Here is a 27,543-nt window from a genome sequence, read left to right as displayed (position 1 = left end):
TCTCCTCCTTCTCTTCCTACATCGTTTCTTCTCCCTACGTGCACCGTGCCGCCATATTTGCATATTTATAAGGGAATGTAATCGCAGAGCTCGGTTTTCGCCGCTCGTCGCTCGCTACCGTGGAAAGAATTCTCGCAAGATGGCGGAAAGATTCGAGGCAGACATGCGATCCGATTTCCTGCTCTCCCTACCGATGCCTTCCCGAACAACGTATCATCAACCCGACCGATCTGGAAGAAACAATCGTTCCTTCGTTCCCGTTCCCTCCGCGGAAACGTCAACCGGAGGAGGAAGAGAAAAAAAGGAAAGGAAAAAGAATCTCGAAAATCCGACGAGTCGAGGGCGATCGCGTTCCCGAGGAACCGAGGAGTCGGCCGTCGGTGGAGGATCGCGTCGCGATTTCGTTTTCGCGGGGAAACGATCGTCGATAAATTCCGTCGACGTCGAAGCAGCGCGAACGCGCGAGAATCGATCGATCGGGGCCATCGTCGGCCCCGGCCGACGAGGCCTCTCGCGTTTGCTTTGCGATGTGTAAACAGGCGGAAAAGAGGACAGAGGGGAACATCGCGTTCTCGCTCGGGAGACCAACTCGAGGAAAGAGAAACACCGAGAACGGTGCTCCCGACTCGTTCGTAGAGTTCTCCCGCGGCTTTCGCGTACGCGGATAGCATTAAAACCGCTTTGGGACTATCGTTGGAACGATTTAGAGGCGAGCCAACGGATAAGTGGCAGTTCCTCCGCTCGCGGAAGAATCGAACGCGTTCGCGTTCGCGTTCGCGCTCGCGCGAGCAAGCTCGTGCTGGCCGTTGTCGAGCAGTCGTTCGCTGCCGCAACAGCTCGCGAATAAGCTACCGTACGAAAGCGGCGAGTCACGATCGGCTCGTTACCGGCGATCCCCCTCGATATCGTCGATCGCGAAATCATGAAAATCATCCGCTCTCCGGAACGGACCAGTCCTCTCGGCCTTTTCTTCCGCGCCTCGTCGAGTCTCGCGTCCGTCTCCTTCGACCGTTGAACTCGAAAACCTTTCGAACCGAGTCGCGCTGCTCGGCAACCGCCACGCCGGGTAATTCCATCGGCCGATCGGACTCTTTTCGAAACCTTTTCCATCGTTCGCGCACCGCTCGCGCAAACGAACGAGAACGACGCGCCGTTTTCGAGAGCCCGTCTCGACAATTTTCACGAGCTCCCGCAGGGGGAGGACCCTCGCCGGTACTTGTGTTTATTACGCGTACAATAAAATCCCCGGTTATCTTTCGAATACCGGCTACAATCTAATTTCGAAGGAACAGAGAGCGCACCGAACGGGGTGGAAACCCCGGGCGGCCTATTCGGACCATCGGAAATGAAATTTCGAATCGTCGAGAGAGCCTCGTCACCGCCCGGAGAAATCTAACCCGCAATTCGCATTAGGCAGCAATTTTTGCGCCGCGGGACGCCGCGCAACGCCGCCCTGCCCTGCCCTGCTCCGCTCCGCCCCGCACCGCACCGCGCCGCACCGACTCGACCGCTTCGTCTTCCTCCGTCTTTCGAATTTAAATATAAAAATGGCCGAACGTAAAACGTTGCGCTCGCGTCTGTGACCTACGCGACACACTGCGGGTTAGATAATTATTTATTTATTTATTTATTCATTTATACGGAATATAAGCCTCGATATGTACATAAAATGCATTTAGAACATCCGGGAAAACCTCCGGCCAGTTTCCATCGGAACCGACCGTCCGAAAAGTTTCGTTTCCGAGTCCGGGAATCGCTCCCGAAACTGGAAAATCTCCGAGCGAGACGTTCCCCGTTCGACTCGATTCCCATCGCGAGAACGCGCCTATCGATCTACGCCAATTGCGTTAACCTTTTCCCCGGAACTCGAGCGCGTTCGCGTGTCCGAACGCCTTCCGACGCGGACCGACTCCCGCGCCTCGATCGCGACCGACCGTTTTCCTTCTTTGCCGCGTACGTCGCGCGCGCCGCATTTCTCTCTGTGTGTTTATTCCTTTTTTTTCTTTTTCTTTTTACGAGCGAAACGGCGTATCCACCTCTGCGATAAGCGCGATAATAAGAACGCCGGTAAGAGCGGAAAAAACTGGGAACCGCGACGCGACGAGAAGCGACGAGAAACGACGAGACGCAACGCGATGCGTCGCGTCGCGTCGAGATAAGCGGGAGATCGCGAGCGTCGCTCGTCGGGAACGCAGTTGCCATTAGCGACTATCGCCGCGCGGAGTAACGTTTCTGGTAATACCCTCGGGGACGAATCTCCCTAGGGAGCGAACCCACGGGTGGTTGGAACCCCGCCGGATAAAAGGAAAACGCGATTACTCGGTCAAGAGGCCCCGATCGCGGAGTCCATCCTCGATCCGGTGGCCGACGGAAACTCGAAAGAAGCGTTCGAACGCGACGACGCGACGCGACGCGAGGCGACGCGACACGCATGAATTAGATCCGAGACGCGTCGATGGGAAAACCTCGACGCGACGCGAGCACGCGGCAGAAATCGGAAGAGTTCACCGTTCGTCGTCCGCTTCGGGTTCCTCGAGTCGTGAAAACCGCGCGACGCGACGCGACGCGACGATCCCCTTTTCCAGCCGTCTACCAGGAAGCGGAAAATTTCCCGTAGCGACCGATCGTCTTCGAAGGGAATACTTTCGCTAAAATAATAGTCCCCGGGCATGGAAAACAGAAGAAGCTTGCCAACGCGGAGCGTTGCGCAAAACACCGGAGTTCCTATTACTATTTACATACAATCGAGTCTATCGCGCATAAATTTACATACTGCGCAAGTAGGTCATCCTCGAGCAAGGCTAACGAATATATTATATAAAATATTAGCGCGGCGATCTCTCGAGTTTCGCACGATTGCGAGATCGTTGATCGATCGAACGATCGACGGTGCGTCGTCGGTGCGAAATCGCGGAAAAGTCGATCGGTTCTCGTCGAAACCGAGGCTCTCGAGGAACCTGCCGCGCGGACGAAACCTTTCGAGCCCTTCGACGAACGTGGAACGAGATTCGAGGAAAACTCTTTTTCGTCCATCTTGGGCGGAGAATCGACGGGCGTCGAATCGTTGGCGCGGTGGTTGCGGACGAGGAGGGTCGATAGGCGAGCAACAAGGTGGAAGTCGAGGACAGCGAGACGGGACACGGGGTCGTTTTCGATCGACTTTCCGCGAAATATCGGCTACGCGAGGGAAAGGGGCGAACGAGCAGAGGGGAACGAAGAAACGGAAGGGGACATAAATATTAATATAATAGCACTGATTGCGCTAGATCGCGGCGGGTGGGTTCGGGCGAGGGAACAACGCGTTGCAAATAACGCGACGGGCAGAGATGGTCGTGGCGAGAAACGCGAGGGGTCGTTGGGGCGAGCAGGGGGCCGAGCAGGGGTGGCTCTCCGCGTTACGTCCGGTAGCATAGTGACATATCCGAGAGCAACGACGCGATGACGCGGACAGCGCGCGAGAGAGGAAAACGCTGCGCGGAGGGCAGCTGGGCGGGGGAAACGAGGGAGGAGGACCACCGATAGAAAGAGAGGACGAAGAAGCCGCGCGGGCTGGGAACGGCCGAAACGAAAACGAGCAGAGGGAGAGAACCGGAGAGAGACACCGAGGGAGGGAGACGCGGAGAGCCCGCGAACGCGTTCCACTTGCGAGCGTGGACTCGGGAGCTTTTTCAACCGGGGGTGGGATGGGGTGTGCTGCTGGGTTAGGGTGGGCTGCGCCGGGGTGGAGGTGAGGGTGGCACCACGGGCATTAAATATACACGCTGATTTGTCGTCCGCGGATTGTCACCTCTGATAGCTTTCATTTTGTTGTATATCGGCGTCGGCCGCGCTCGCCCCGCTCGCGCGCTACGCTTTTCGACGTAATTCGGCCCGCTTGATTGACTTTTCAGCTGGCCTTTATGGCGATATTCGTTGCGCGAACGCGCTACTCCCTGCCCTCCCACCGGTCCCTCCGGCCCCTCCGGCCCTCTCCGGCCCTCTCCGGCCCTCTCCGGCCCTCTCCGGCCCTCTCTGGCCTTCTCCGGCCCCGCTGGCCCCTCGGCCCTTCGGCGTCGCGGTAGACGCCTCCGCGAGGTAGATTTATCGGACAGCGAACGCGTGTCGCGTCGGTTTTTCGTTCTGTCGTAGCCCGTCAACGATACTCGACGAACCAACCGAGTTCCGCGGCTAGTTCGAGGCCGGAGGCTGGCTGCCGTTTCACCGGGATCGCGGACCAAAGACACCGAACCGCGCGGATTCGATCGTTGAAAACGTTCCCGATAATTCGCGGCACGATTCGTCGACGTTCGTCGAGACTCGTTCCCGTGGTCGCGACCGTTCCGTCTCGAATGTTCGAGAGCGAGCGACGGTGGCCCTCGGGTCGCCGACGGAGCACCGAACCGAGAAAAGGAAAAATTTCCCGCTGTTTGCTCGAACCGTGGAAAATTGCTGTAACCGAAACCGCGATGTTCGCGCGACGAAAGCGATACCAAACACGGACGCGTTCGAACGACGTTAAGTTAAACGAGGGGTATGTAACTTGGCAAGGAGCGTGGATCGCCGTGGCGCGCGTGCCTTCGCGCTCTCCGAAGGCAACTCGAACATCGGAGACGAGAGAGCGATAAAATTTCGCGCTTTGGCGAAACAGTGCGATCGAAGCGATCCTCCCGATCGTCTAGAATTTTCTCGACGGTGTCGAGGCGGGAGGTGCTCGCGCGGAAAGACGGGTTCGCGGCGTGACTCACCGAACGGACGCGAAAGATTTCTCGATCGAGCGAGCGAGCGAGCGAACGAGCGAACGAGCGCGCGCGCGCGCGTGTCGCGACCGAGAAGTTTCCTACGGCGCGGCGGTCTTTATCGCGAACCGCGCCACCGGTGTTTTGTCAACATCCTCGGGCCCGCAGCGATTTTGAATAATATACGCGGTCGCGCATTTGTTTCGAGTCGCTGGAATTCCGCTCGTATTGTCCGCCGGCGAAAACAACGTTCCGTTTTTTGCCGTTGTATTCCGCGCACGACTCGTTGCATCGCGCGGAGAATAAACGTTTCTTTCTTCGGTTTCCCAGAAATTCGTCGCACTCGAAGCGCGCGTGTCGCGCTCAGCGGCGACCTCGGCTAACGATCTCGCGTTTTGGAACGAACGCGTAACGTCTTTTGATCGTCGCCCGTCCCTTTGACCGCGTTCCATCGACGTCAAAGGGCTCGCGGAACGCGCGCGTCGCTCGATTCGTCGCAACGCCCTCCCTCTCTCCGTTCGTCTCGCTGGCCGCCGAAAAAATTTCCTCCGTTCACGGCCAATTTTCAAAGAGCGGAGCCGGAGCCGGAGCCGGAGCCGGAGCCGGAGCCGGAGCCGGAGCCGGAGCCGCGCCGGTGCTTCTTTTCTCGCGACAGCCTCGCGCATCGTCCGTTCGTCCGGCGAACTTTCCGCTCGTAAAAGTTTTACGCGCGCAATTGGAGCAATCGTAAATTTTAACGTTCGAGAGACAAAGGTTTCGGAAAGGCGGCTCGTTCTCGTCGGCCGGTCCGAAAACGTAGAAAGCGTTATCGAAACGGGGCCAAGCGGAGAACGGAGCCGACGGAGAGGACGGAAGCGAGGTAACCGACGGAAGCCAAGATCGAAGAACGCGAAAGGGTCTCGGGTCGTTCGGTGGCTCGCGCGCGGCCGCGCGACTTCGCGATAACGTTACGCGGCGGTTATTGGAAATAGTCAGGTCGATCTACCCCACCGTGAAATACACACAGCTCGGCGAGCCTACGTCATACCTTGGCGTATGTACATTATTCATAGCCATCGGTGAAGAGGGCGCCAGCCGTATTACGTATGCCACGGGTTATTATGCCCTCTAAATGTTTAATGTGTTTGCCTTCCTTCTCCGGCCACCGACGTGCTGGCTTTACGTTTTACTAACTAAATTACTATGTTTTTTTCTATCGGTTCCTCGAAGCTCGATGTTGGCTCCATCGATTCGTCGGTCTCGTTCCTCTCCTCGGCCCCTCTCCTGTTTGCGTATCTCTTCTTTCGGGTAGCCCTGGCTCCGCGATCGTCGCAGCCGTCGCGATCGTCGTCCCCTCGATCGCGGCGCGGTCCTACGCTCTCTCGTTGCACTCGGTGGGTTTTTCGGGCCGCCGTTGGCTGTTCCCCGATCGTATTTAATCGTTCCGTTTCACCCGGTTCGGAATATTCGCAGCCACGTCGGCGACCGACGGACGCGGAGCGCGCCGGCTAACGCGAGTTTGCCTCGCGACAACGTTTGCGAAGAAAAACGAAAGCCGAGAACGAGCGTAGCTCGACGACTCGGTAAAGATCCGTGAGTACGGGAGTACGCCGGTCCAGCCTCTTCCCCCCTGACCGGCCTCCCCTTCCTTCGGTTCCTCGACCGTGACATTTTCCTTCTATTTCGGTTCGAAGCTCGCCACCGTATTTATCTTCTTTCAATTTGCAACGCGGCCGCTCGACGACGCGGCTTCCGGCTCGATTTTCGAAACGTCGAACGCCTCTGGTCCCCGATCGCGCTCGGACCGCTCCCACGGGGACGTTTCCCCGAGTCGCGTATCTCGCCGCGGAGACCGAGCGCGGCGATTCGGAAAAATAAATCGTTCGGTCGGAGCGGACGTCCACGGCCGGCAAGGTGCTCGGTTGTTTACAAAATTAATATCCGCCGGGCGTTCCTTGAGGATGCGGAGGATGGCGGAACGAGGACGAACGGGCTCGTTAAAACCGCGGATCCGCTAAAACGCGCAACACCGAAACGCGAAACCGGGCGGAAAGTTTGGAATTTACTGCCCGACATATTGGCTGCGAAAGCACACGAAATTAAGGCTAGTAAAACACTTTCCTGACACCTCGTGCGCCCCTCGCCCGGTACCGCGCCCATCTACGGCCCTCTCTCCCGCCTTCCCTTCCGCCCGCTGCCCTTCTGCATACCCTTCTGTCTCGCGAACGAAACGTTCGACGAAACGGACGACGCGGCGCACCGATAACTCCTCTTTTACGTTTACCGGCTATCGCGGAACCTACCACCCGGCTCAAAGCTACGAATAATATCGAACAAATTTTCTTCGATTAATTCATCGCGCACGGACCGCGCGCCGTCCCTTTCGGCCGGCTATTTTCCGACCGACCGATATCGTCCATACGATATTCGATTGTCGATCCTCGATACGGATTCGGTCGTAACAGAGCGGTTCCCGACTCGCCCTCGATACCTCGAGACGAAACCGATATTTATATTCGGCAAATTTTTATTTCCCCGATAATATTTTTTCTCCCACCGGGATCGAAAATCGAACGAGTCGAGGTACGCGGAGGACGTTCGGAGAAACCAGTTACGAGGCGCGTGCGCGTGCGCGTACGGGCTTTCGAAAAAGATTCCGGCGTGCAATTTAACATTGCCGACTTTAGAACGTGAATCATCGATATATTTCGAGCGATTCCTCCTTAGGAATTCAAATCGGGTCGGTGCTGCGCCGGAAACGATCGGGGGGAAAAAAGAAAGAAACACGTTCGACGAGGGAAAAGATCGCATCGATGGAAATCGCGAACGTCGCTCGATCGTTCGCGAACGCGGAGAAGCAGAGTGGGTCGGTTAGGGAGAACGGCCCTACGAAATCGAAACGAACGAACCGTGCATCGATGTCCTACGAAAAGGTGATCGCGGTTAACCGTTCGACTCTCGCGCGGCGAAACTCCTCCGTTGTCCGTTGCCGCGTGCCGAAATCCTCCTCGCGGAAACACCGCGCGAACCAGACGAGAGAACGCGTTCGAAACGATCCGAGACCCGACACGGGAAACCGATCTCGTCGCGCGATAAACCGAGACCTCGAACGTCAAGCACGACGATAGCGAAACGACTCGCCGAATTAGAATACGAAACGACAGCCTCCTGTCTCGTACACCCGATATTTTCACCAATTTTCCGAAAATACACTTTCCAAACGGACCAGGTATCCACCGCGTTACCGTTTCAAGGGTTTTCGACTTTTCAAATTTCCGACTTTCGTCCAACCGATATCGAACCGGTCTCGACCCTCGAAGAGGAAGCGTGGACGCAAAAAACGCACGCGCGCGCAAAAAGAAACGCCGAAAATTTGCAAAATTTCGACGTTTGATCGAACAAAACGACATTTCGCGCGAAACGGTTTAACAACTCCGTGGGACTTTTGCCCCGGCACTTTGCCGCGGTTCTTTCCACGAATTTAAAACGTTTCTAGAAACGGGATTGGATTTAGAACGCGTCGTTACGAACGTAGCGCCCCTTTATTCGTATTTCCGTCCCGCTGTTGTACGCAACGGGCAATTTCGATAACCGTACCTTTTGCGTCAAAGCCGCGCTAAATTCGTCCGAGATCCGAGAACAACGCCGTGAAAAATTTCACCGACGAAACGATATTTCCGTTTTTTCGGCGTAAATTTTAAACGTTAGAACACCGACGTTAATTCGACCAACGCGAGCCGCGTTCACTCGTGACTTTTTTGCATTTCGAGCGTCACCGAACGAACGAACCTTCCCATTTTTTCCCCGTTTACGAAATGATCAAATTTGGCTATCGGTTTCCCCGCTCGCGTTGCACCGGTCCTTTTAAAATATGCACGCGGAATTGCACAGCTTCGAACGAGCTCGAAACGATGCTCGTCCCGCCATCTAGCGGAGGAGATCTCGGTAGCTATCTCGGCCGCGGACCGATAACGCAGGCAGCCGGTTTGCCTTTTCCGTTGCTTCGCCGCGGTGTACCCTCGCTTATCGGTAAACGGGTACGTGCGTACCTTCGAAAGTAACGTGGACGAAAAATAGGAGGGAAAAAGACGGAGGGCTGTAAGAACGTAAAATCAAGAAACTTACCAAAATGACGAATGAAAAATAAACGGGGGTTACGGGAGTAACTGCAACAAACGAAAAAAGTGTACTTCAAATACAGCGTAGACCACATCGTGAGCGTTTTCCAATAAACACAAAACATCAACTTTCTGTGTATCATAGTTTTTATTGCCAGAACAAATCTTGGATCGATCGGTTATAACAATTCGCATGACGCGTCGAGAAGTAAAATTACTTGCAACTATAAAATCTGATACGATTTTATTTACAATCAATCTCCTCGCGCGATCGATTAAATCTACACCATGCGTAACGCGAACGCGTTTTTACATTTGGCGCCTCGACGAGCCGGAGCGCTAAACGCAACTATTTTGACTTCTTTGCTTGACAAACGAACCTCAGAACCGCACAATCGTAACCATTTAACATCGTCGTTTCCACGCTTCGACGCATACAGTTCGGAAGCGAGAACACCGAACGAGTCGCTGACCGCTCGTTGGGTGTTATCCGTCGCAAAGAGATCGAAGACGAATCGGTTATCGTCGAATTTGGAAGCATCGGGTTTTATATACACAACTCGTGCTACACAACCACTTGTGGATCATAGGCACCAGAGATACGCGTTCCGACGTCGGTGAACGCGGTATCTCTCGCGAGAGCAGTTGCAAAGGGAAACTTTGAGCGCGAAAACGACATCGTCGCGAAACGGTACGCGCCGTTTGGAAGGAAAAGAAGCCGAGCGATCGAAAACGGTCGCAGCTTTTCGTCGAAATTTCGACAGAAGTCTGTGTGTGTCAACGCCATGTCAAATTTCGAGCAGCGTTGCTTGGGAAAAGTAAAAACAAGTCGACGATCTTACCGAAACTGAACAAAGAGGGAATTACGGGCTCCTTGTAACAATCACCAACAAAAATTTCACAAGGAAAAACAACACAGAATTCACAAAATACTCCGAAGCTAGCGGCGAGATGTTTCGTGCAGACAACTGCATGTATACACAGTCGACGGTGCTGCCGCGCTCCGACGATGACGACAACGCGAAACGGAATCGCGACCGCGCAATTTCGAATCGTCGTATTCGATCGTTTCCTCCCAACGAGAACGAAACGACCGTACGTGTAAAATAAGCGGTATTCGCGACACGCGAGGAAAGAAAACGACCAACGGCGCGGAAAGTTAAGGTCGAACGTGGCGCAAGTGGCGAGATTCAGCGACCAAGAAACGCGTTAAATCGAATACCACGATTGGCGTGCCGTTCGCGTTACCACACGTAGAAGACCAGTGATAGAAATCGATCGTTCAATTTTTTCTCCCGTGTTCGTGCTCGTTGCTGATAAACGCGAACGGTTTCGTTCACCGTGAAATTTGCAAACGCGAGAGGTTGAAATATTTTTAAACGAAACGTTCCAAAAATCGTAAGAAAGAAAAAAAACTATGATCGAATCGGTGAATTGTTACGGCACTGCGCGCAAAAGCGAGAGGTAGACGCGGCTACGGTTTCTTCGCGGTGTTCTCTCTCTCTCTCTCGTTCTTCCCCACTGTTCGAAATATAGATTAACAAGGGTAACGGAATCGCGGAGAAGGGGCTGGGTGTGCGGCGGAGGGAAAAGTACGGAAAGAAACTAGAAAATCGACACGGTGGAAAAATTCAATTTCCGAAAAGACGAATTCGGTGGAGAAGGCCGAAACCGTGGAACAAAGGAAGCAGCGAGAAGCGATATACGTGCGTAGGTATCGAGAGAGACGTACGGTAACAGGGGTTGGCGAAGCCCGAGTGGAAGGGAGAGAGGGAAGGTACCGACGGCAGTGAGGAAGCAGTGGCGCCTTTAAAGATGGCTTCCGTGGGTAGCAGCGCGCCGTGTCGCGTCCAAGCCGAAAAATGACCGAAAACCCTTACAAGGGCGCCAGTGTCGGTTAAATCGCACGGTATTCGCGGCGATTACGGGTAAATATTCGCGGCGGGTGTGTTCTCGCGAATGATCGGTAGGATGTTGGTGGTTCCCGAGTATTCGGCCGATTGAAAACGAGAGGAATATCTCGCCGCGATGAGAGAGAGCTGGGGAATCTAGCGGCGCTCGTCATCCTACCCCGTGTCGAGTGACAGTTGCTTACGTAACGGATTATTCTCGCTATGATAGCGATATTCCAGCCGCGGACGCGAAACAAGAAACTATTTTACCGGGTTATTCGCGGCGCTGGCCAGCAATCCGCTAGAAATAAGCATCGCGACTGACCTGAATTTTCATCGTCTCTCGACGCGATATCGCGAACCACGCCACTGTTCGACGCTGCGCTCTCCGTTACCTTTGTCTCGAGTACACCGGAAAACCGTATCGGAGATTTTCTCGGTCGAATGGAATTATGACAGCGGCGCTCGTCATGGAAAACGTGAATTGGGATCCCGGTGAGTAACGCTGCGAGGTTCGTCTCCTCGAGATACCTATCGACGATACGTGCACGGTACGTATACCGCTTACGCTTCCTCTCGAAGGCGTCGTTTGTTTTCGTCGTTTGTTCCTCGACTATCGGCACGAGCGATGCCTGCGAACGTCACGAATTTAAAAATAGTGCCGTCCCCTCGCGCGACCGAGGTGCGGATTTTTACCGGTTCGGTTCAACGTCGAAACATCGAAAAGCGAGAAACGTACCGTACACGACAGGTGCTTCGCGTCTATTTTTATCGACTCGGACTTTTATCCGCGGCTCTGCGCGAACGCTAAAATACAAAATTGTAACGGAAAAATCGAGCCGTCTCGCTCGAGCGTATTTTCCTTCGTCGTTTTTCTTATTTCTTTTTTTTCCTCGAACGAGGTTCCTCGCGCGGTACCGACACGCGAAGGAAAACATCGGGAGCGAGCGTTGGTTTCCTTTTCGTACGAGAAAGGACAAGTTACGTTCGAGTGGTTCGCCAACGGTCGCGAGGAAATTAATTTATCGATCAGGAGGTAAATGTGTCGCGAACCGGACGCGTTTCCGTGAACCGTGTTCGAGCAACGCGGCGAGATTCTTTTGCGATACGATTCCGATAACGAGGCTCGCTGACGGAAAACATTCGCGATGGAACGTTACGCGTCTTTCGTTGCGCGTACCGTCGCGATGGGAACAATGGGTTTTCGGTGTACGTTAAACACGCTCGTTGTCTCGTTTCACAGCGTTGTCCAAGCTCCTGAACTCTCTGCAGGAGAACAAGAACGAAATACCGAGCTGCACCGAGGAAGAGTTTGGATTCCTCAGCGATTTGTTGCAGTCGAAGGAGTTGAACGCCTTGGTGAACGTTCACAATAAAATTGTGAACAATGTCAAGGACGACAAGTTCTTCCCGGTGCTCTCCAATTCCATGAACATCAACATCGATGTTTTAGGCATGCTATCGACCAAAACGCACACTTCGAAGGACTGCAAGGAGCTCTTTCGCCTTCTTCAAAAACCGCACGTACAGGTAGGACGGTAAACATTGGGACCGGTGTCGCGCGAAACGTTGTTCACGAGGAAAACGAAGACCCAACGATCGTCGAACTTGGACAAAGTTCCTTGGGAGAAAGCTTCCAGTTCGATCGGCTTTGATATCGAATTGGGAAGGGTGGGGTGGGGGTTGGGATGGACGGATAGAGAGAGAGAGAGAGAGAGAGAGAGAGAGGGGAGGGTTTGGGGTATAGAGAGAGAAGAAAAAGGAAAACGACGTTTCACGTTCCACCGATCCAGAGGTAGGAGTTACCCGAACAATTGAGGGGAAAGAAAACTTTGCCGCAGGGTCTTTTGTGCGCCCACGACTCGGTCGCCATGAAAGACTACTTTCCCCGATTACCGGAAATTCCTTTCGAGGTCGACGAGGACGAGGAGACCGTGAAGATCGTGCAGCTGGTCAAGTCGAACGAGCCCTTGGTACGTCAGATAGGCCGCACGTTCGGTACTTAGAGTGTCTTTGAGGTTTTTCACTCTTATAACACGGTAAAGAGATATACGACGTAGTAGACGAACGATCGACTACGATCGACGGAGCAATTAAGGATAGAGAAATATTTAGCGATAGCGTAACCTACGTTTTAGCGTAATCACGTCGATTTTGCATGGGACTTGATCCTGATTAATCCTTTGTACCGACGTAGACGCGTCGTGTTCCCGTAATAAGTACCGTAGTATCGAATTACGTATCCCCGAGTATCGTGCGAGCGATGCTCGCAACACTTCTTAAGTAATCACGTGTTTCTTTCATCGTCAAACTTGCTTCGAAGTGTGGCACTGGCATTGAACCGATCGTGGTAAGTCGCCTTCAAGCCAAAACATGTACAGGCCTGTAAACGTTTCATGCGTATCATCGATTCGCAGTACGATTTGGTAGCGTTTACGTTGTTCGTTTACGTTCTTCTTTTTTCATTTCGAGTTTTCATATTTCGTTCGTTCGTTAGACACGTATAATCGTCTAGTTGTCGGAGTACTTTTTTTCTTTTCTTTCTCTCTTCTTTTCGATTCTTTTCACTTTGCGATCTCACCTCTATACTGGAATGAGAACAGAGCGTGGACGAAGCGAGCTGTAAATAGAAGGCTGTTTTTTGTTTCCCCGCCAACACTAATTTCTTAATTTCTCGCTTACTCTTACTTTACACACCTTGCGTCCACTTCAATCCCCCGTTGGTTTGTGTTTTTCTGTTTGTGATTTTTGCTTGTAAATAAAACGATTTCTCTATCGTAACAATTGTATCCTATGTTATTGTCCCGCATGTCCTCGTGTAAATGTCGCAGTAAATCTCTCGAGGTAACGCGACGGATGCGTCGTTATCGGCGCGCGCGCGAAATTTATCCGTTTCGCGTGCCCGATCGCACGATTTTTAAACATCGCGAGTAACGCGTAACGGGTTACGAGGAAACGGAAGAGAGAGAGAGAGAGACGCAATCTTGAGGGCGTCGAGCGTTTATCTCGAGAAATTTCGAAACGAAAGAGTGTTTGCATCCGAGACTTGGAACGCGGTCGCGGCTTCGATCGGTTAGCCGTATCTGCGCGCACGATCGATGAATACACGGCGTTTACGCCTTCGGGATCAGTTCTCTTTCTTTTTATTTATTTTTTTGAAGAAAAACGAAGGCGCTCCGTAACACGCGCACCTTGCGACGCAATGAAAATATTAGTTTACACGTTGACAATAGGGGGCGACGATAAAAACGTGCGAGCTCACCGGCAAGATCATGATAGCGCGAATAATGCACGGCGGCGCGGCCGATAGATCCGGCCTCATTCACGTCGGTGACGAAGTCTGCGAGGTCAACGGCATCAACGTCGAAGGAAAAACTCCGGACTGCGTTCTTAAAATACTGGTAGGCCACTGTTTCTCTTTCAGCTTTTCAAACGCCATTTCGTAAATTCACCACCGCGTTGAAAACCGTTCGAAAGCGTTCGGAAGCGTTGAAAAGCGTTTTCCACGAGCGCTTTTCTCGCGCTCGAATCGCCCCCACGAAACGAAAACGATCACGGGTATAAAAGACGCTCGTATCGATCTCTTTCAGCAAAATTCGGAAGGTACGATCACGTTTAAAATAGTCCCGGCGGACAGTAAAGGCGGTATTCGGGAGAGCAAGGTACGTTCCGAAGCACCGATTTGAACAGCGAACGCCTCGTCGAAAGGGGAACGTTTTCGATTCGGAGAGACCGGGATTCTCTCTCCGTGTACGAACAACGACGCGTCCAACGATCCGCATCGAGAAACCTCTCCGGTTCGACGAGGTGCTCGCGAAACGAGCCTCCGAGATGCGGTGCGAAGCAAAAAACAAAAAAACCTCTTGTTGCGCGATAGGTGCGAGTGAGAGCGCACTTTTCGTACAAAGCTGCGGAAGATCCTTATACGCCTTGCAAAGAAGCCGGACTAGACTTTGTCAGGGGCGACGTACTCCACATCGTCAGCCAGGATGACGCTTATTGGTACGACTCCAATACCTAGATTCGTTGTTTTACGCAGGCAGTATTACGTTCCAATTACCTTCGTTTCGAAATAGGTGGCAGGCCAGGCGCGAGGGTGATCGAAATACGAGAGCTGGCTTGATCCCCAGTAGAGCTCTTCAGGAAAGACGAATTATTCTCGAGAGACAACAGAAGAAAAAGACCGACGACGACGACGACGACGACGACGATATAAGTAAGTCGCGTGGCTTGCGCTCGGGAGAAGCGAAACGATCGCGCTTTCGCCGGTGTTTCCTAAACGCGAACGGCCGACACGATTTACCGTTCCCGATTCTCTCGTTCCTTCGATATCTCGAAATCGACTCGATCGCGTCGCGTACGCGGATACTCGCGAAAGTACGAAACCGGCCTCGAGCGGCCGAACGCGAGACTTCCGAAAAAAAGAACGAGTTTGGGAAACCCTGGCGCGCCACGCCATGTCACGCCATGCAACGCCACGCCACGCCACGCCACGCTACGTTACGTTCTTACGTCGTTTCATAATCTCCACTCGTGGTTTTAACGCGAATTACGAGTTCAACGGCGTGCGAAACGATAACGCGGCTCGAGCGAGGCGCTAACGAAGCGTAACGTGTAACGTTAACGAAAGAACAACGGACTAAAACGATGACTCTCGGGTTCGAGGTTTTCAACGAGCTCGATGAGATTACGCGACGATTCCGTGAATTGGTCACGGCTGCTCTTCTTAACGTATGATGGCCTGACGACCTAACCGTCGGTTAGGCTTGTGTTCTGTTCCAGTGCCTTTGCCTTCATTGTGCCCCCGTCCCAGTACCTCTTTGCACGCCTCGCCTACAAAGTGCAACTTGCAAGGAGTAAAAACTAAAAAAATCATGTATGACGCTGCAGAGAACGACGATTTCGACCGGGAAGAAATACCGACCTACGAAGAGGTCGCGAAGCTCTACCCGAGGCCTGGTCTCTACCGACCAGTGGTCCTGATCGGGCCACCGGGAGTCGGCAGGAACGAGCTCAAGAGACGGCTCATGGCCACCGATCCCGATAAGTACAAGACGCCCGTGCCTTGTAAGTTTCACCTCGCTTCGCTCTCCGCGAGTCCTCTATCCTTCCGTTTCTCTTCAGATACCTCGAGGCCACCGAGACCGGGCGAAATCAACGGCAAAGAGTACCACTTTGTGAGCCGCGAAAAGATGGAAGAGGAAATCATCGGTGGAAAGTTTATCGAGTACGGCGAGTACAAGGGCAACCTCTACGGTACCAGTTCCGAGAGCGTCAGCTCGTTGATAAACGCCGGATACGTCTGTCTCTTGAACCCGCACTATCAGGCCCTGAAGATGCTCCGTACACCGCAGACGAAACCGTACGTGATATACGTCAAGCCGCCGCGATTCGAAATATTGAAGGAGACGAGGAGCGACGCCAGGGCCAGGTCGACCTTCGACGAAAGCAACTCTCGGGGTTTCACGGTAAAGAGCCGATTTCTACGCGGAAGCGGATCGCGTTACAACCGCTTGTACGATTGTTCGTTTCTAGGACGAGGAGTTTCACGAGATCCTGCACAGCGCGGCCAGGATAGAGTTTCTGTACTTTCACCTGTTCGACGAGATGATCGTGAACGCGGACCTCCCCATGGCGTTCGAACAGTTGGTCAACGCGGTTCATCGAGTCGAGTCGGAACCGCTCTGGGTACCCGCTTCGTGGGTTCAATAAATTTCGCTCGGACGAAGGTCACGAAGAAGCGAGAACGCGGGTTCGGTAAACGTTGCGCTCCGAACGCGTAAATCTTACGACACGCTCCGTTCGACGATCGCTTTTCTTCGAATCTCACGAGCGATACGTATTTTAGTCGAACGCGTTCGTATTTTCTCGTCGGTACTTTTCCGGTATTTCGAGTTGACTAATACTTCCGAGTAACACCCACACCTTTCTATACGTAGACTCGCATAAGTGTTTTGGTACGTCGAGAGTTTGCGAAACTTCCACGCTCGGTTCGAACCGAACCGAGTCTTTCCTCTTTCTTTCTTTCCTTCGTTTTTTCCTTCTTTTCGTTTTTCTCTTCTTTTCTTTCTCGTACGCCAGATATAGATCGTTCTCCGATAGTTTGGTCGACGGCCCCGACGCTCGAAAGAGCAAAGTTCGAGGAGGAGTGAGTCGAAGAATTATCGACGATTTATCGTATATATATATATTTATATACATATTTTCGAGCTGCCTCGTTTCCAGCGCGTTCGAAATCGACCGTTTCGTCTTTGTTACCCGATCTATTGTGCGTTTACCGCCGCGAACGTTGCGATCGACCGAAGCTTCTCGTGACGTCCGACGAATCGTGCAACGTCCTCCGATCTCATCGCGCGTTATCGCGCGAGCACAGAGTATTCGCGAGTGGCGAAAAGGTTTAAAGGTATATTAGGGAGGATTCGCGAACCGCGTTAAACCTCTTACGTAAGTTTGGGATCAACGATTACAAATGGTATCGCCTCGTCTAGATAGAAAATTGTAATCTGGTATTTCCGGGCATTGGAAACGACGCGTACGGATGCTGCTACCACGCATGACCTTTGATCCCAATTGTTGTTGATTGTTGCCAAATATAAGTATCGTACCTAGAACACGGCGAGACTCGTTCTCGCGATTATTGTATTTTCCACTCGATCAGCATTGCCACGATATTGCTATTTTTTTCATAATTAAACGGCTGCCAGCGCGAGGAAAGTTTATGCGCGCTATACGCGTCGGCGTTGCATTAAATAGTTCGTCCTCGATGTAAACTCTGTATGTTACCGAAATATAGCATTACACTTTGAAGCGCGTGTTTACCCTTTCCCGTTTCTACCGAGAGACAGTGCTCGCCAAGAGAACAATTCGAACGCTCGTTGTCGCATATGGACCAGATTAATTTATTTCTCGCGTAAAAGTCGAGTAAAGTACAAGATTCGGGTACAATTTCGGCGTCGTTGAAAAGTAACGAACCCTGACGATCTTATCCGGTGACGCGTAAATCGTTGGAGTCGCAACGTTTCTCAAAGATATTTCACCGCGGTTCGTCGTTGTTGAATTTACGTCGGGAAGAACACCGAAAAGAAATAGCTCCAAACCGGCGACGGGATCGCCGTGTTTTCCTCGCCGAACGAAACGATCGATTATCTTCGAACCGGGATCGTTACCAGAAACGGGAAATAAACCGTGTATCGTGCACGGTTGCGTCAAATGCTGCAGAGTTCGCGAGACGGAGTCAACTAACGCGTTCGCGAAGAAAGAAACGTTACAAAATATTGAAAATATACAAGGTAAAATTATTGCCGATATAAAAAGATGTTATTGAGCAAGGTTGGAGCGTTTTGAGGTATACACGGTTTTCGGAGAAATTCGCTTTCGTGCGCGAAATCTTCGTGCCTCGACGCTCCCGCATAAACGACTCGTATCGCCCGAATAAATTACTCGCGCCAAAGGTTCCGGAACGGACCGAGATTCTTCGTTGTTCGCGTTATTCGTCTTAACGATTAATTCGGGAAGAAAGGTTTCGGTTCCGATCGATCGTTCAACGCGTTCGAATCTTTTCCATCTGGTCGCGGTTGCCGGCTCGCGATATCTCGATCGTTGTAGCCCATCCCACTTTTCCGCCGGGCTTTTATTAATCCGGAAAACCGACCGCAGAAATAGAATTCTCGTTCCTCGGTGACCGTTACCAATAGTACGTACATAAAACCGAAGCGACCGTGCGCAGCTTAGTGGCTCGCGAACCGGTGCGTTTACGATTTCGCGGCGCGACTCTTCGACGCGGTCGATTTCCATCGACCGTTTTCAGGGACGAAACGTTCCACGCGTGGTTCGCGAACAAGAGTGCATCTTCGAGCGGTACGGTACGCGGCGCTCGAAAAACAGACGCGTCGACGGCAGTGATCGTAAAGACGGGAGGGGAGAGAAGAAAAATACGCGAAAAAACGCGAGATCGACCCGCGTTCCGTCGAAACGTTGCGTTTTTACGTTCGAGAACGGACAAAGGACAACGAGAAACCGAGAAACATTTTGTCGTTCGAAATCGTATTTACGGGAGCGCGCACTGTTCATCGCGAACAGCTAGGAAACTGGTAACGCGGAGCATTCGAAATACTATTTTTAGTGGGCTCGGATTTTCTAATTGATCTTGAATCACCGGAGCTTCCGAGCACGTGCGTGGCTCGCATCGGGTGGCCGCGTGTTACCGCACGAAAATAGATCGGAAAGATATCGAAGAAGACGCATCTCGAGTACGCTCGAGGATCGAGCGCGAGCAACGCGGCGAGCTCTCTTCGGTGATCGCCGGCCGAACGGGGCTATCGATCCTTGTCTTCGATTCGGGTGCCCGAGGTATTTCGCGGAGTAACTAGCAGCTGTCGGAGAACAAACGAAATACTTTTGTTTTCCATTGACCAGGTATCGAAGAGACCGACACCTGGCTCGAGTCCGCGACTGCGCGGACGAGAGAGCGTGCGATACGACCCTCGCGATACTTTCGGAGCTAGGGTGCGAATTAAACTTTGGCCCAGTATTCGATCAACCCTTACACGAGCGGATCGGTTTCAACGGTTGCTCGATGGAATTAACGACGCTTCGAATTTCCCTCTCCGATAGATTTTCTATACGTAGCTGGAAATTTCAAACGCATCGCCGGCTCGTACCCAGTGAACGTTTCTCTTAAAAGTGCGCGCCTGTGCGTTCTCGCGGAGAGCCCGGTGACCAAAAAAATAGCGATCGCAAAGCTCGCGGTTTCGAGCACGATACCCGAACGGAATCGTCGATGTTGCATTTTCATGGACGAATCGAGAGCAGGTAACGTATCTCCGAACGAAATTCTCGGCGCAAAACTTTTCCGGATCGGATCTTCCGTTGCATCTCTTCGCGAAAAATATCGCTAATCGTAATCGGGATTTACCCGGCGCTCGATCAATTTATCGCTATCCTTCCAGGAGAGACGATCGGATCGTTCGTAGCGAACGATGTTTGTTTCGCAGCAACTCGTTACGGATCGCAAGCCGCCCGCTAGCGAATCACGGTCACGAGACGTTAAGCGACAAATTTACCGATCTCTACGGCCCGACGTCGACCTTGTTTAAAATTAAACCGAACCTGGTCACTAGAGGAAAGAACTTTCTTACGTGGAAATGAGAACCGATCCGCCAAACGAGACGCTCGGAATCGTGCAACAAGGTTCCCAGCAATTTCTCACCGAGGTTATCGTCGCCCTCGAAATGTGTCAATGACACAACGCCGCGCGTGATTATCACCGGGACGCGATTATTATTCTAGATGAAATCGCGCGCGTGCTATCGACATCGGTACCCTTCACCGGTTTCGTCGAGTTCCCTTATGAATTTTCATCGATACCGTGTTGCGTTTGGAAAGCGCGACTCGTAACGCGCCACTCGTTCACACCCTAACGAAAGCTACTCGACCAGGGAGCCCGATTACGCCAGACGGCTCGTCGTTCTCCAAATTTATGTCCACGTCGCGCGAACTCTGCGTTATTTTTCACTCCGCGAACAACGATCGGAATTACTCGCGAAGAGAGAACCGTTTTCAAAGAAATTTACGAAGGTTCGATCGCTCCCGAGTCGACGTTATTTTTAAGAGCTTCGGGGAAACGTGGATCTCGCTCGTCGATCTTTTTGAAAAATACGGCCGTTCGTTGACGGAAAACACGCGCGACGAAAGTTTCGTTTCGTAGGATATTCGCGTTCCTTCCAAACGAAATCGAGACCCGTTGCCTTGTACGCGTTATCCATCGATCGTGCCACCACCGAATGGAAGAAATTCTCGCGCCGTTTAATAAGGAACGCGCGCGAAACTATTTCGAACGAGATGGCGTCGATCCCGATTGTTTCGTAATCGTGAGTGGACAAAAGTGAGCAGCGGTTGCCGCACTCTCCGTTGAACGTAATTCGTTCCTTCGATCGGTTGGCAATTTCTTATCGCGCTCGGGCATTTACCTCTGACGCATCCGGAACTCGGGAAACGAACGAATACGTACAATTGTCAACGCGCGCAACCTTCTTTGTCCTTTTTTTGCTCGTCGCGCGCTTATTTTCGTCGAATCGCAAGAAGCGATGCAATCTTTTCGAAACACGACGTTCGGAATGAAAATAATTCCGCAACTGCGTACGTTTTCCCCCGACGACTTTCTCGTTGCCGAGTAAACGTCCGAATTTCTACCGAGGAGATACCATTTCTTCGCTTTTGTTTACGATCATCGATTCGAGCTCTCCGCCTCGCGCGCCGGAGACTTTTCACAGCGACGAGTACGAAATATCGATAAACGGCCGGTGTCGAGCGTTTCGTCGAAGACGATAGATTCTCGCGCAAAAGCGAATCGAATAAATATTGGCCGAACGCCAAAGACGAGAACGACGCGAACGACGAGAACGACGCGAACGACGAGAACGACGAGAACGACGAGCCTCTCGGGCGAATGTAACGCGGCCAAAATAAACACACGGGCCCGAGAAAAAGACGAGCGAAAGCGGTCGCGTGGAACTCGGTATCCGCGCGAGCGTCCTCGACGTCGACGCCGACGTCGAAATCACGAATCGCGTAGCTGCTACGAGATGAATCTAACGCGCCGGCGGCGGCGACCGGTTCGAGCCACGATACGAATTCGAGTACGGAGATAACACGATAATTCGCGCGTTCGAAAGAGATTCGTTTCGGTTCGGTTGTCCGGAGGAGGAAACCTCGGGGGAAGATGTTGGCTCGAGTAGACCTCGATCGATCGGATTGACGTCGTTTGTTCGGCCGGTCGTGTTTACAGTACTCGATGGAATCCGGATCGAGGAGAACGAGGACGAGGAATCGGGAGACCGGACCGACCACGAGGGAGGAGCCCTTCTCTGGGAAAGCTTCCTCGTTGCACGGTGGAACCGAGTACGAAATCGGAGACAACCCGGTTCTATCGAGCGTGCAACGAAACGTTCGCCAAGTAAGTTCTCCGCGGCGCGATATCGGTGCCTCGGTCGATATTTCCTTAACTCGCGAGGAGAGGACGAGAACGCGAGGCGTCGGAGCGTTGAAAAATGTACGTCCGAGGATCCGCGGGCCGGCCGGTTAATTGGAAAAAGAGGAAAGAATGCCGCACGGTCGTGGTACGCGCCCGGAGGGAAATGCGCGCGTATTGCTCGCATACCGACTCGGTATTGCCGAGCTTTAATGCCGCGCGTAGTCGCGGCGACGAGCCACCGGCCGAGCAACGCGAGGACTCGACCGACATATAAATAGCGTTTAGTCGAAACGGATGCGGTAGAACTCGCGTGCACGTCTTGCGAGGCGATCCGGAAGGCACCGCTCGCCTTCCAGGGAACTTCTCCTACTCCTCGACGCGAGCCGATCCTCGATCCGCGATCTACGATCCACGATACACGATCCACGATACACGATCCGCGACACCGACGCCTCAGTGATTTCCGAGAGTTTCCGCGAGAACGTTCCAGTTTCGACGCGCTTACGTTTCGTTCGCGTCACCGAGTTTCGATTCTCTTCGCGTTCGCGAGGATAAACTCGCCGGTTCGATCCGTTTCTTCGGGTTCTCGTCGTCTCTCCTCGAGCAACGATCGTAAATTTTCGTATCGCGTTCTCGTAACGCTGAAATCTGAATTTCGATTCGAAACGTATCACGATCGGTTTCCCCCCCGAGACCGAAACGTGGACGGATTCGCGTAACAGGCACGGGTGAATTCGTACAGAAAGCCCGGCGGATTCTCGAGAACGACTGGCAGGTAAACGGTCTCCGTGCCGCTCGTGTAAAGGGCAGTACCTGCACGGTGAACGAGTACAGCATCGTCGCCTCTAGGGGAGAGCTCGCTCGAAATAACTACGCGGCGAGAGAGACGCCGGCGCCGTGCATCGTTAACGAGAAGAGCAGAGGGATCCTCGAGGCGAACACCCGCGCCAAACACCGGGACACCTTTCACGGGGAAGAGTTCTCGGGTAAACAACTCCCTCGGGACGCCGCGGGATCGAACGACCTCGGAAGGCTTCGACGAGCCATTCGCAAGTCGTTCTCCGTGCCCATCGATCTCGCGGAAGGTGAGCACCGTCGGCCTCGATCCGACGCTGATTCAAACGAGTTTCTTCGCGTTCTTTCAGGTCTCTCGTCGTCGGAGAAGACGGGACGAAGACCGACCGAGGAGAGCATTCTGAAGAGGTCTTCCGCCTTTTTGGCCAATCTCGCCCACTCGGCGAGCAAAACCACGGAGAAGAGACCGAACGACGATTCCTCGAAGAGGACACCGACGAACGCCGCTGCCAAACCCTCGACCATCAAGGGATACTTTTCGATCCTGACCGGCGATCGACAACCACTCCGACGTTCACCGAGCTTTCAAACGTTGCCGGTCGAACGAAGAAAGAAGAACGTCGCACGCGTGAAGAAATCGGTCTCCTTCAGCTCCGACACCAGCTTCGAGGAGAAACGCGCGCCGTACAGAAGAACCGCCGTTCACGAGGTCAAGGTCTATCGCAAGGGTGTCTTGCAAGGTACGCGAGTTTTGCACGCATTTCCGCGATCGATCCTCTCGAGGAAGAGAAACGTTACGAAGTGGATCGCGGCTCACGGGGCTGCTCGTCCTCGTTCTCCTCGTCGGCCACCGCTAATCGTACACCGTAACGTTCGCGCGCGGTTCTTTTCTTCGACGATGCTTCACGAGAACCGATCTCTACGCGCGGACAAAGAAATCGGGAAACACCGCGATACAATTGGAAACGAACGGTTCGTCGCGCTGTTTACCGAACGTCGTTACAGAAATAAAGACGTTCGTCGCGAACCGATGCGCGCGACGCAACGCCAACATCGACAGCCTGTTTCTTCGTTCGTCTATTTTCACGTGTTACGAAACGATTCGCAAAAATCCTTTTAACCGAGAGTGTCGCGTTCCGTTTCTAGATCGCGAGGTGCTCGAGAACACGATCGTGGAAAAAGTGCCGCCGTCGTGGGACACACCCTCCGAGGGCCGATCGGCCCTTCTGAGGGCGGCCAGGGATGCCGACGACGCGGCTCTCGATCGAATCGCGACTCGGGTCCGCAAATTTGGATTCGGAGACATGGACGTCAACGTGGCCGACGGCAGCGGCAGGGTAAGTGTCCTTCGATACCGCCACTTTACAAATCGAGTATACGAAACTGCACCGAACCGGAAACGCTCGTAACGAAACGCACTAGGCGTCGATGTTCGCTGGAAGAGTATACGCAAATCGACGGGCGAGAGCCATCGCAGAGAACGAAAGTCGGACCGGATCGATTTCCTTCGACTTTCGATTTTTCGTTCCATCGTCACCGATCCGTACACAACGCGCGACGAGAACCAGGAAGCGGTTCTCGAGCCGGTACACGGCCGCGAAGACAGTTACAATCAAAAACGGAGCCAATCGCGAACAATTTCTACGAACCATGGTATTTTCGTAACTTTCCTGGCGCCAAGCGTTAGCTGTTAGCTTCGCGCGCGCTCGACGTAACGAGAATCGGTACGAAAAAGTGTCAAGGTGAGCATCGACGAACCGGGAGACGTTCATTGTCGCGAAGAGATCGACGGAATCGCGACGAGGACGATGTCCTCTTTCCGAACGAAGCGCGCCTCTTCCGGCGTATATTCCGTTTTAATATTCCCGAGTTCTTCGCGTAGAATTTCTCTCGTCGAGCGCATTCCATGTGCGGTGACATCGGGCTATAATTAAAACAAAATTTCGTCGTTTGCGTCGAAACCAGGAAACCTCGACTCGCGACGCGCACCCTGCGTATTCAAGAGCGATCGAATCTTCGAATCTTTACAATCGAACACGCGCGAGGACAATTTCAACGCTACGTGGCGAGGAATCGTTTTCGTGCTGAACTCGGTTCGAAAAGTGGACGAGCCGGGAGACACCTCGCTTCCTTCCGTGACGACTCGATTCGAGCGAGGGGAAAGCGTAAATTTACACGGCAAAAGGTGGCATCGATATCTTTCGAGGCTCGTAGCGTGCACGCTCGGAATCAGTGGTTGTCAAATTGAAAGACGTTGCCCGACGCGAACGAGACGGACAGCCTCGAGGTGGCTACGGAAGATGGATCGTGGTTCGGGCTCGATTACTCGTTCCCTTTCTTTTCTCGATACGATAGCGGACGGAGGAAATTCTCTTTTACGAGAAATCGATGCGCAAGCTCGTTAACGACTTCCCTCGAGGGCAGCGTCGAACGAGAAAAATCGAGCGTCGCGCGTTTCCGTTCTGTTCGGTACGTCGGTTCAACCGCGACGCGACTGAGAAGATCGGTAGCGGTAACGTCGAGTGGTAGATACGGGGAACGATTCGTTGGTAAAATATTTGGGAGTCACTGTTCCGAATCGTTTCGGGTCACGGTCGCCGATTCGGTCGAAGAAGACGTTAATCGGGTTCTCGGTGACGTTAACGAGTCGGCTCGGACGTGGTAACGTCGATTTCGATCGCTACGTTCGCGAGTACGAATTTTCGTAGGCGATCGAACTCGCGGACAATCGACGCCGCGCTATCGAAGGAGTCGAAGAACGCGGACGGGGACAGGAAACGATTAAAGTTTCTTCCGGTACCGGTTCTTTGTATCGTCGAATCGTTACGAAGAACCTTTTCGACGCGCGGTGGATAAACAAATCCGTTCGTTTCCGTTACTCCTCTCAGCCCCAACCCCCCGTGGAATCGGAGGTTGTTCGTCGCGCGAAGCAATTGCGGGTCTGACGCGTGTTTGCTACGCCCGGACGAATAAAGTAATAGAGTTGGAGCGATCGCGTCAACGTCGGTAACCACTTGATGAATTGACCCTTGACGCACAGCCTATTGCGCGTCTTTCCAAACCGGAGAACGCGAAACGGTACTCGAACGAATCTTTCCACGGTCTCGATCCAGCGTGACGTTCGATCGGTGTTCGAAAACCGCGTCGCGAACGAAACGAGCAAAGATGCCGAGTTAACGGAACGTTCGAGAGCGAAAGAGAACCGTTCTTCTTTGGAAGATACGGTTTACCGGAGTGACGCGATTTTCGAAGAAATTTCCGAGCGAGCCGTCACCGAGTTTGTTTGTTTGCAATGCCAGACCGCCATAAGCTACATGAGTGGGAACGGTGCCGCGGCGATGTTGGAGCTGGCTCTGTCGTTCGAGAGGGTGGATCCGAATATTCCCGACAACGAGGGCAACACGCCGCTACATTTTGCCGCGCAAGCGGGTAAGCGATCGCATTCCGTTGAAAAAGAGAAGACGCGACTCGTCCCGGTAAACGCGCGATCGATTAAGGGGGGACCCGATGGTTCGCTAAATATTTGCAAAGGGGAAGGAAACGCGTCTTCGTCGGGGAAAATGCGATAAAATTCGGTTCCGTGTATCGAGGACAATCGTTTCGGTCGGTTTGCGCGCAATTGTAAGAACGGGACGGCCACGTGGCGGGGCATAAATTTCGTAAACACTTGTGCCGCGCTGCTAGAAAATAATATCGGGTGGTCGAATCGGAGGCGCGCGATGCCGTAAGGATCGCACCGCGGCGTCACCGGTGCCAGAAATAACCGGCGTACTTGGGTAGTTGAAACGCGCGTGGTCCGCGGTGACGCGCGTGCATACGTCGAGGAACGTTTCGAGCCAAAACACGGCCGAGCGTTGTTACGTTCGCTCGAAATATGCGGACACTCGAATCCTCGAAGGACGCCGGTTAACGTCGCAATCTCGATTTAATGCCCGTCCCGTTTTCCACGATTCAGGCCAAACGGAATGCCTGAACATTCTACTCCAAAGGTGTTCGGACATCGAGGTGGACGCTAGAAACGCGGCGGGTTTCACGCCGTTGATGAAGGCCGCCCTTCAAGGAAGGACCAAGTGCGCGAAAATTCTACTGTTCGCCGGTGAGCAACAGAGCCTACGGGGCAACTTTTCCTTTCCGTGCTCGTACGCGGATGCGCTCGTAACGTCGTTCGCTGCTCGTTTCAAGGTGCGAATCCAACGTTGAGAGATCACGGGAGAGGGTTGCGGGCGGAACAATGGGCCAGATTCTGCGGTAGGTACGTCTGCGCCGAAGTCATCGAGAGATTCGCCAGGCATCGACTTCTCGAGAGGTCGACGTCGTGCCGATGGGGCAGCGAGCCCGAACTGGCGGCGAAAGTGCTGCAAGGGAAGGTAAACGTATCTCCGTAAACGATTCGCGATTTGCGTCCGAGAATAAGAAAATTGATTCGTACAGCTGATACCCATTCCCACGGCGCCCCTCTCCCCGCCGTCCACGGGATTGAAATCGAAGATCAGAAGAGTATTTCGCACGACCTCGGGACCCGATCGAAATTTCTCCTTGGTCTCGCAACTGACCAGCGCCGCCCTTTGCGCGAGCAGTCCCGCTTTGCCGAAAGCCAGCGAAGTCCCACCCGTGGTGAAAAGTCTTCTTCGACCGCTGAGCGTGCCGCAGCTCAGGTACACCGTTCGAATTTCCTTCGACCTCGACTAGTCCCGGATACATTTTACCCTTTCGTGTCTTTCAGAGTGACGTTGGTGTCCCCGCAAGACTTTCTCGAGCAATCGAAGGACAAGTACGGCTCCAGTTTCACGGAGAAGATCGAAAACACGACGGTGAAACCATCGCGATCGAAGAAGAAGAGCAAATAGACGGATACAATTTATCGGCGAGTCAGCTCGCGAGTAAACGGGTAAACGGAATAGCGATAGATCGCGCCTACGCAGAGGAAAGAATCCATCGAGTGTGCGCGATCTTCTCGAAATTCGTTCGTCCGCGCTGCGATTTCGCCGCGGTTCCTACCTCTGTGGAGCTACTACGTTTCCAGTTAACCGATATCGCGTATTTCTCAACGAGCGCGTTCGCAATGTCAGGGT

General features: G+C 53.2%; 2 protein-coding genes and 1 long non-coding RNA gene across 7 annotated transcripts in view; 2 read left to right on the top strand and 1 right to left on the bottom strand.

Annotated features, from left to right (window-relative positions):
- Nucleotides 1-10,533, bottom strand: part of LOC143148488 (uncharacterized) — a 50,107-nt gene extending 39,574 nt beyond the window's left edge. Inside the window, exons 1-2 of the long non-coding RNA XR_012992489.1 lie at nt 9,655-10,533; nt 8,820-8,860 (exon numbers count right to left, since the gene is read on the bottom strand). This is a non-coding gene — a long non-coding RNA (uncharacterized LOC143148488). The remainder of the gene's footprint in view (nt 1-8,819; nt 8,861-9,654) is intronic.
- On the top strand, nt 10,170-17,511 carry Metro (membrane palmitoylated protein 7-like protein metro). Of its 2 annotated transcripts, XM_076314847.1 has the most exons (11): nt 10,170-11,199; nt 11,948-12,234; nt 12,546-12,677; nt 13,028-13,054; nt 13,938-14,105; nt 14,295-14,366; nt 14,582-14,706; nt 14,781-14,920; nt 15,469-15,771; nt 15,829-16,172; nt 16,240-17,511. In XM_076314847.1, the coding sequence occupies exons 1-11, from the start codon at nt 11,157-11,159 to the stop codon at nt 16,414-16,416; spliced, it is 1,818 nt and encodes a 605-aa protein (XP_076170962.1). In that variant the 5' UTR covers nt 10,170-11,156; the 3' UTR covers nt 16,417-17,511. The 2 variants fall into 2 exon arrangements, with proteins under 2 accessions (XP_076170962.1, XP_076170964.1); XM_076314849.1 differs by lacking the exon at nt 13,028-13,054 and having other exon boundaries at nt 10,175-11,199.
- Nucleotides 17,512-18,416: 905 nt separating this feature from the next.
- Nucleotides 18,417-27,458, top strand: LOC143148473 (uncharacterized). Of its 4 annotated transcripts, XM_076314844.1 has the most exons (11): nt 18,418-19,053; nt 19,120-19,515; nt 21,491-21,658; nt 22,419-22,761; nt 22,822-23,211; nt 23,618-23,808; nt 25,771-25,900; nt 26,427-26,567; nt 26,654-26,838; nt 26,903-27,126; nt 27,195-27,458. In XM_076314844.1, the coding sequence occupies exons 3-11, from the start codon at nt 21,497-21,499 to the stop codon at nt 27,316-27,318; spliced, it is 1,890 nt and encodes a 629-aa protein (XP_076170959.1). In that variant the 5' UTR covers nt 18,418-19,053; nt 19,120-19,515; nt 21,491-21,496; the 3' UTR covers nt 27,319-27,458. The 4 variants fall into 4 exon arrangements, with proteins under 4 accessions (XP_076170960.1, XP_076170959.1, XP_076170957.1 ...); XM_076314845.1 differs by having other exon boundaries at nt 18,417-19,515; nt 22,526-22,761; XM_076314842.1 differs by having other exon boundaries at nt 18,418-19,515.
- Nucleotides 27,459-27,543: the final 85 nt, after the last annotated feature.

This window comes from Ptiloglossa arizonensis, chromosome 6 (genome assembly GCF_051014685.1).
Source record: "Ptiloglossa arizonensis isolate GNS036 chromosome 6, iyPtiAriz1_principal, whole genome shotgun sequence".
NCBI classification, from domain to species: domain Eukaryota; kingdom Metazoa; phylum Arthropoda; class Insecta; order Hymenoptera; family Colletidae; genus Ptiloglossa; species Ptiloglossa arizonensis.
The sequence above is the reverse complement of the archived record's forward strand: the minus strand, read 5'-3'. Positions and strand labels throughout refer to the sequence as shown.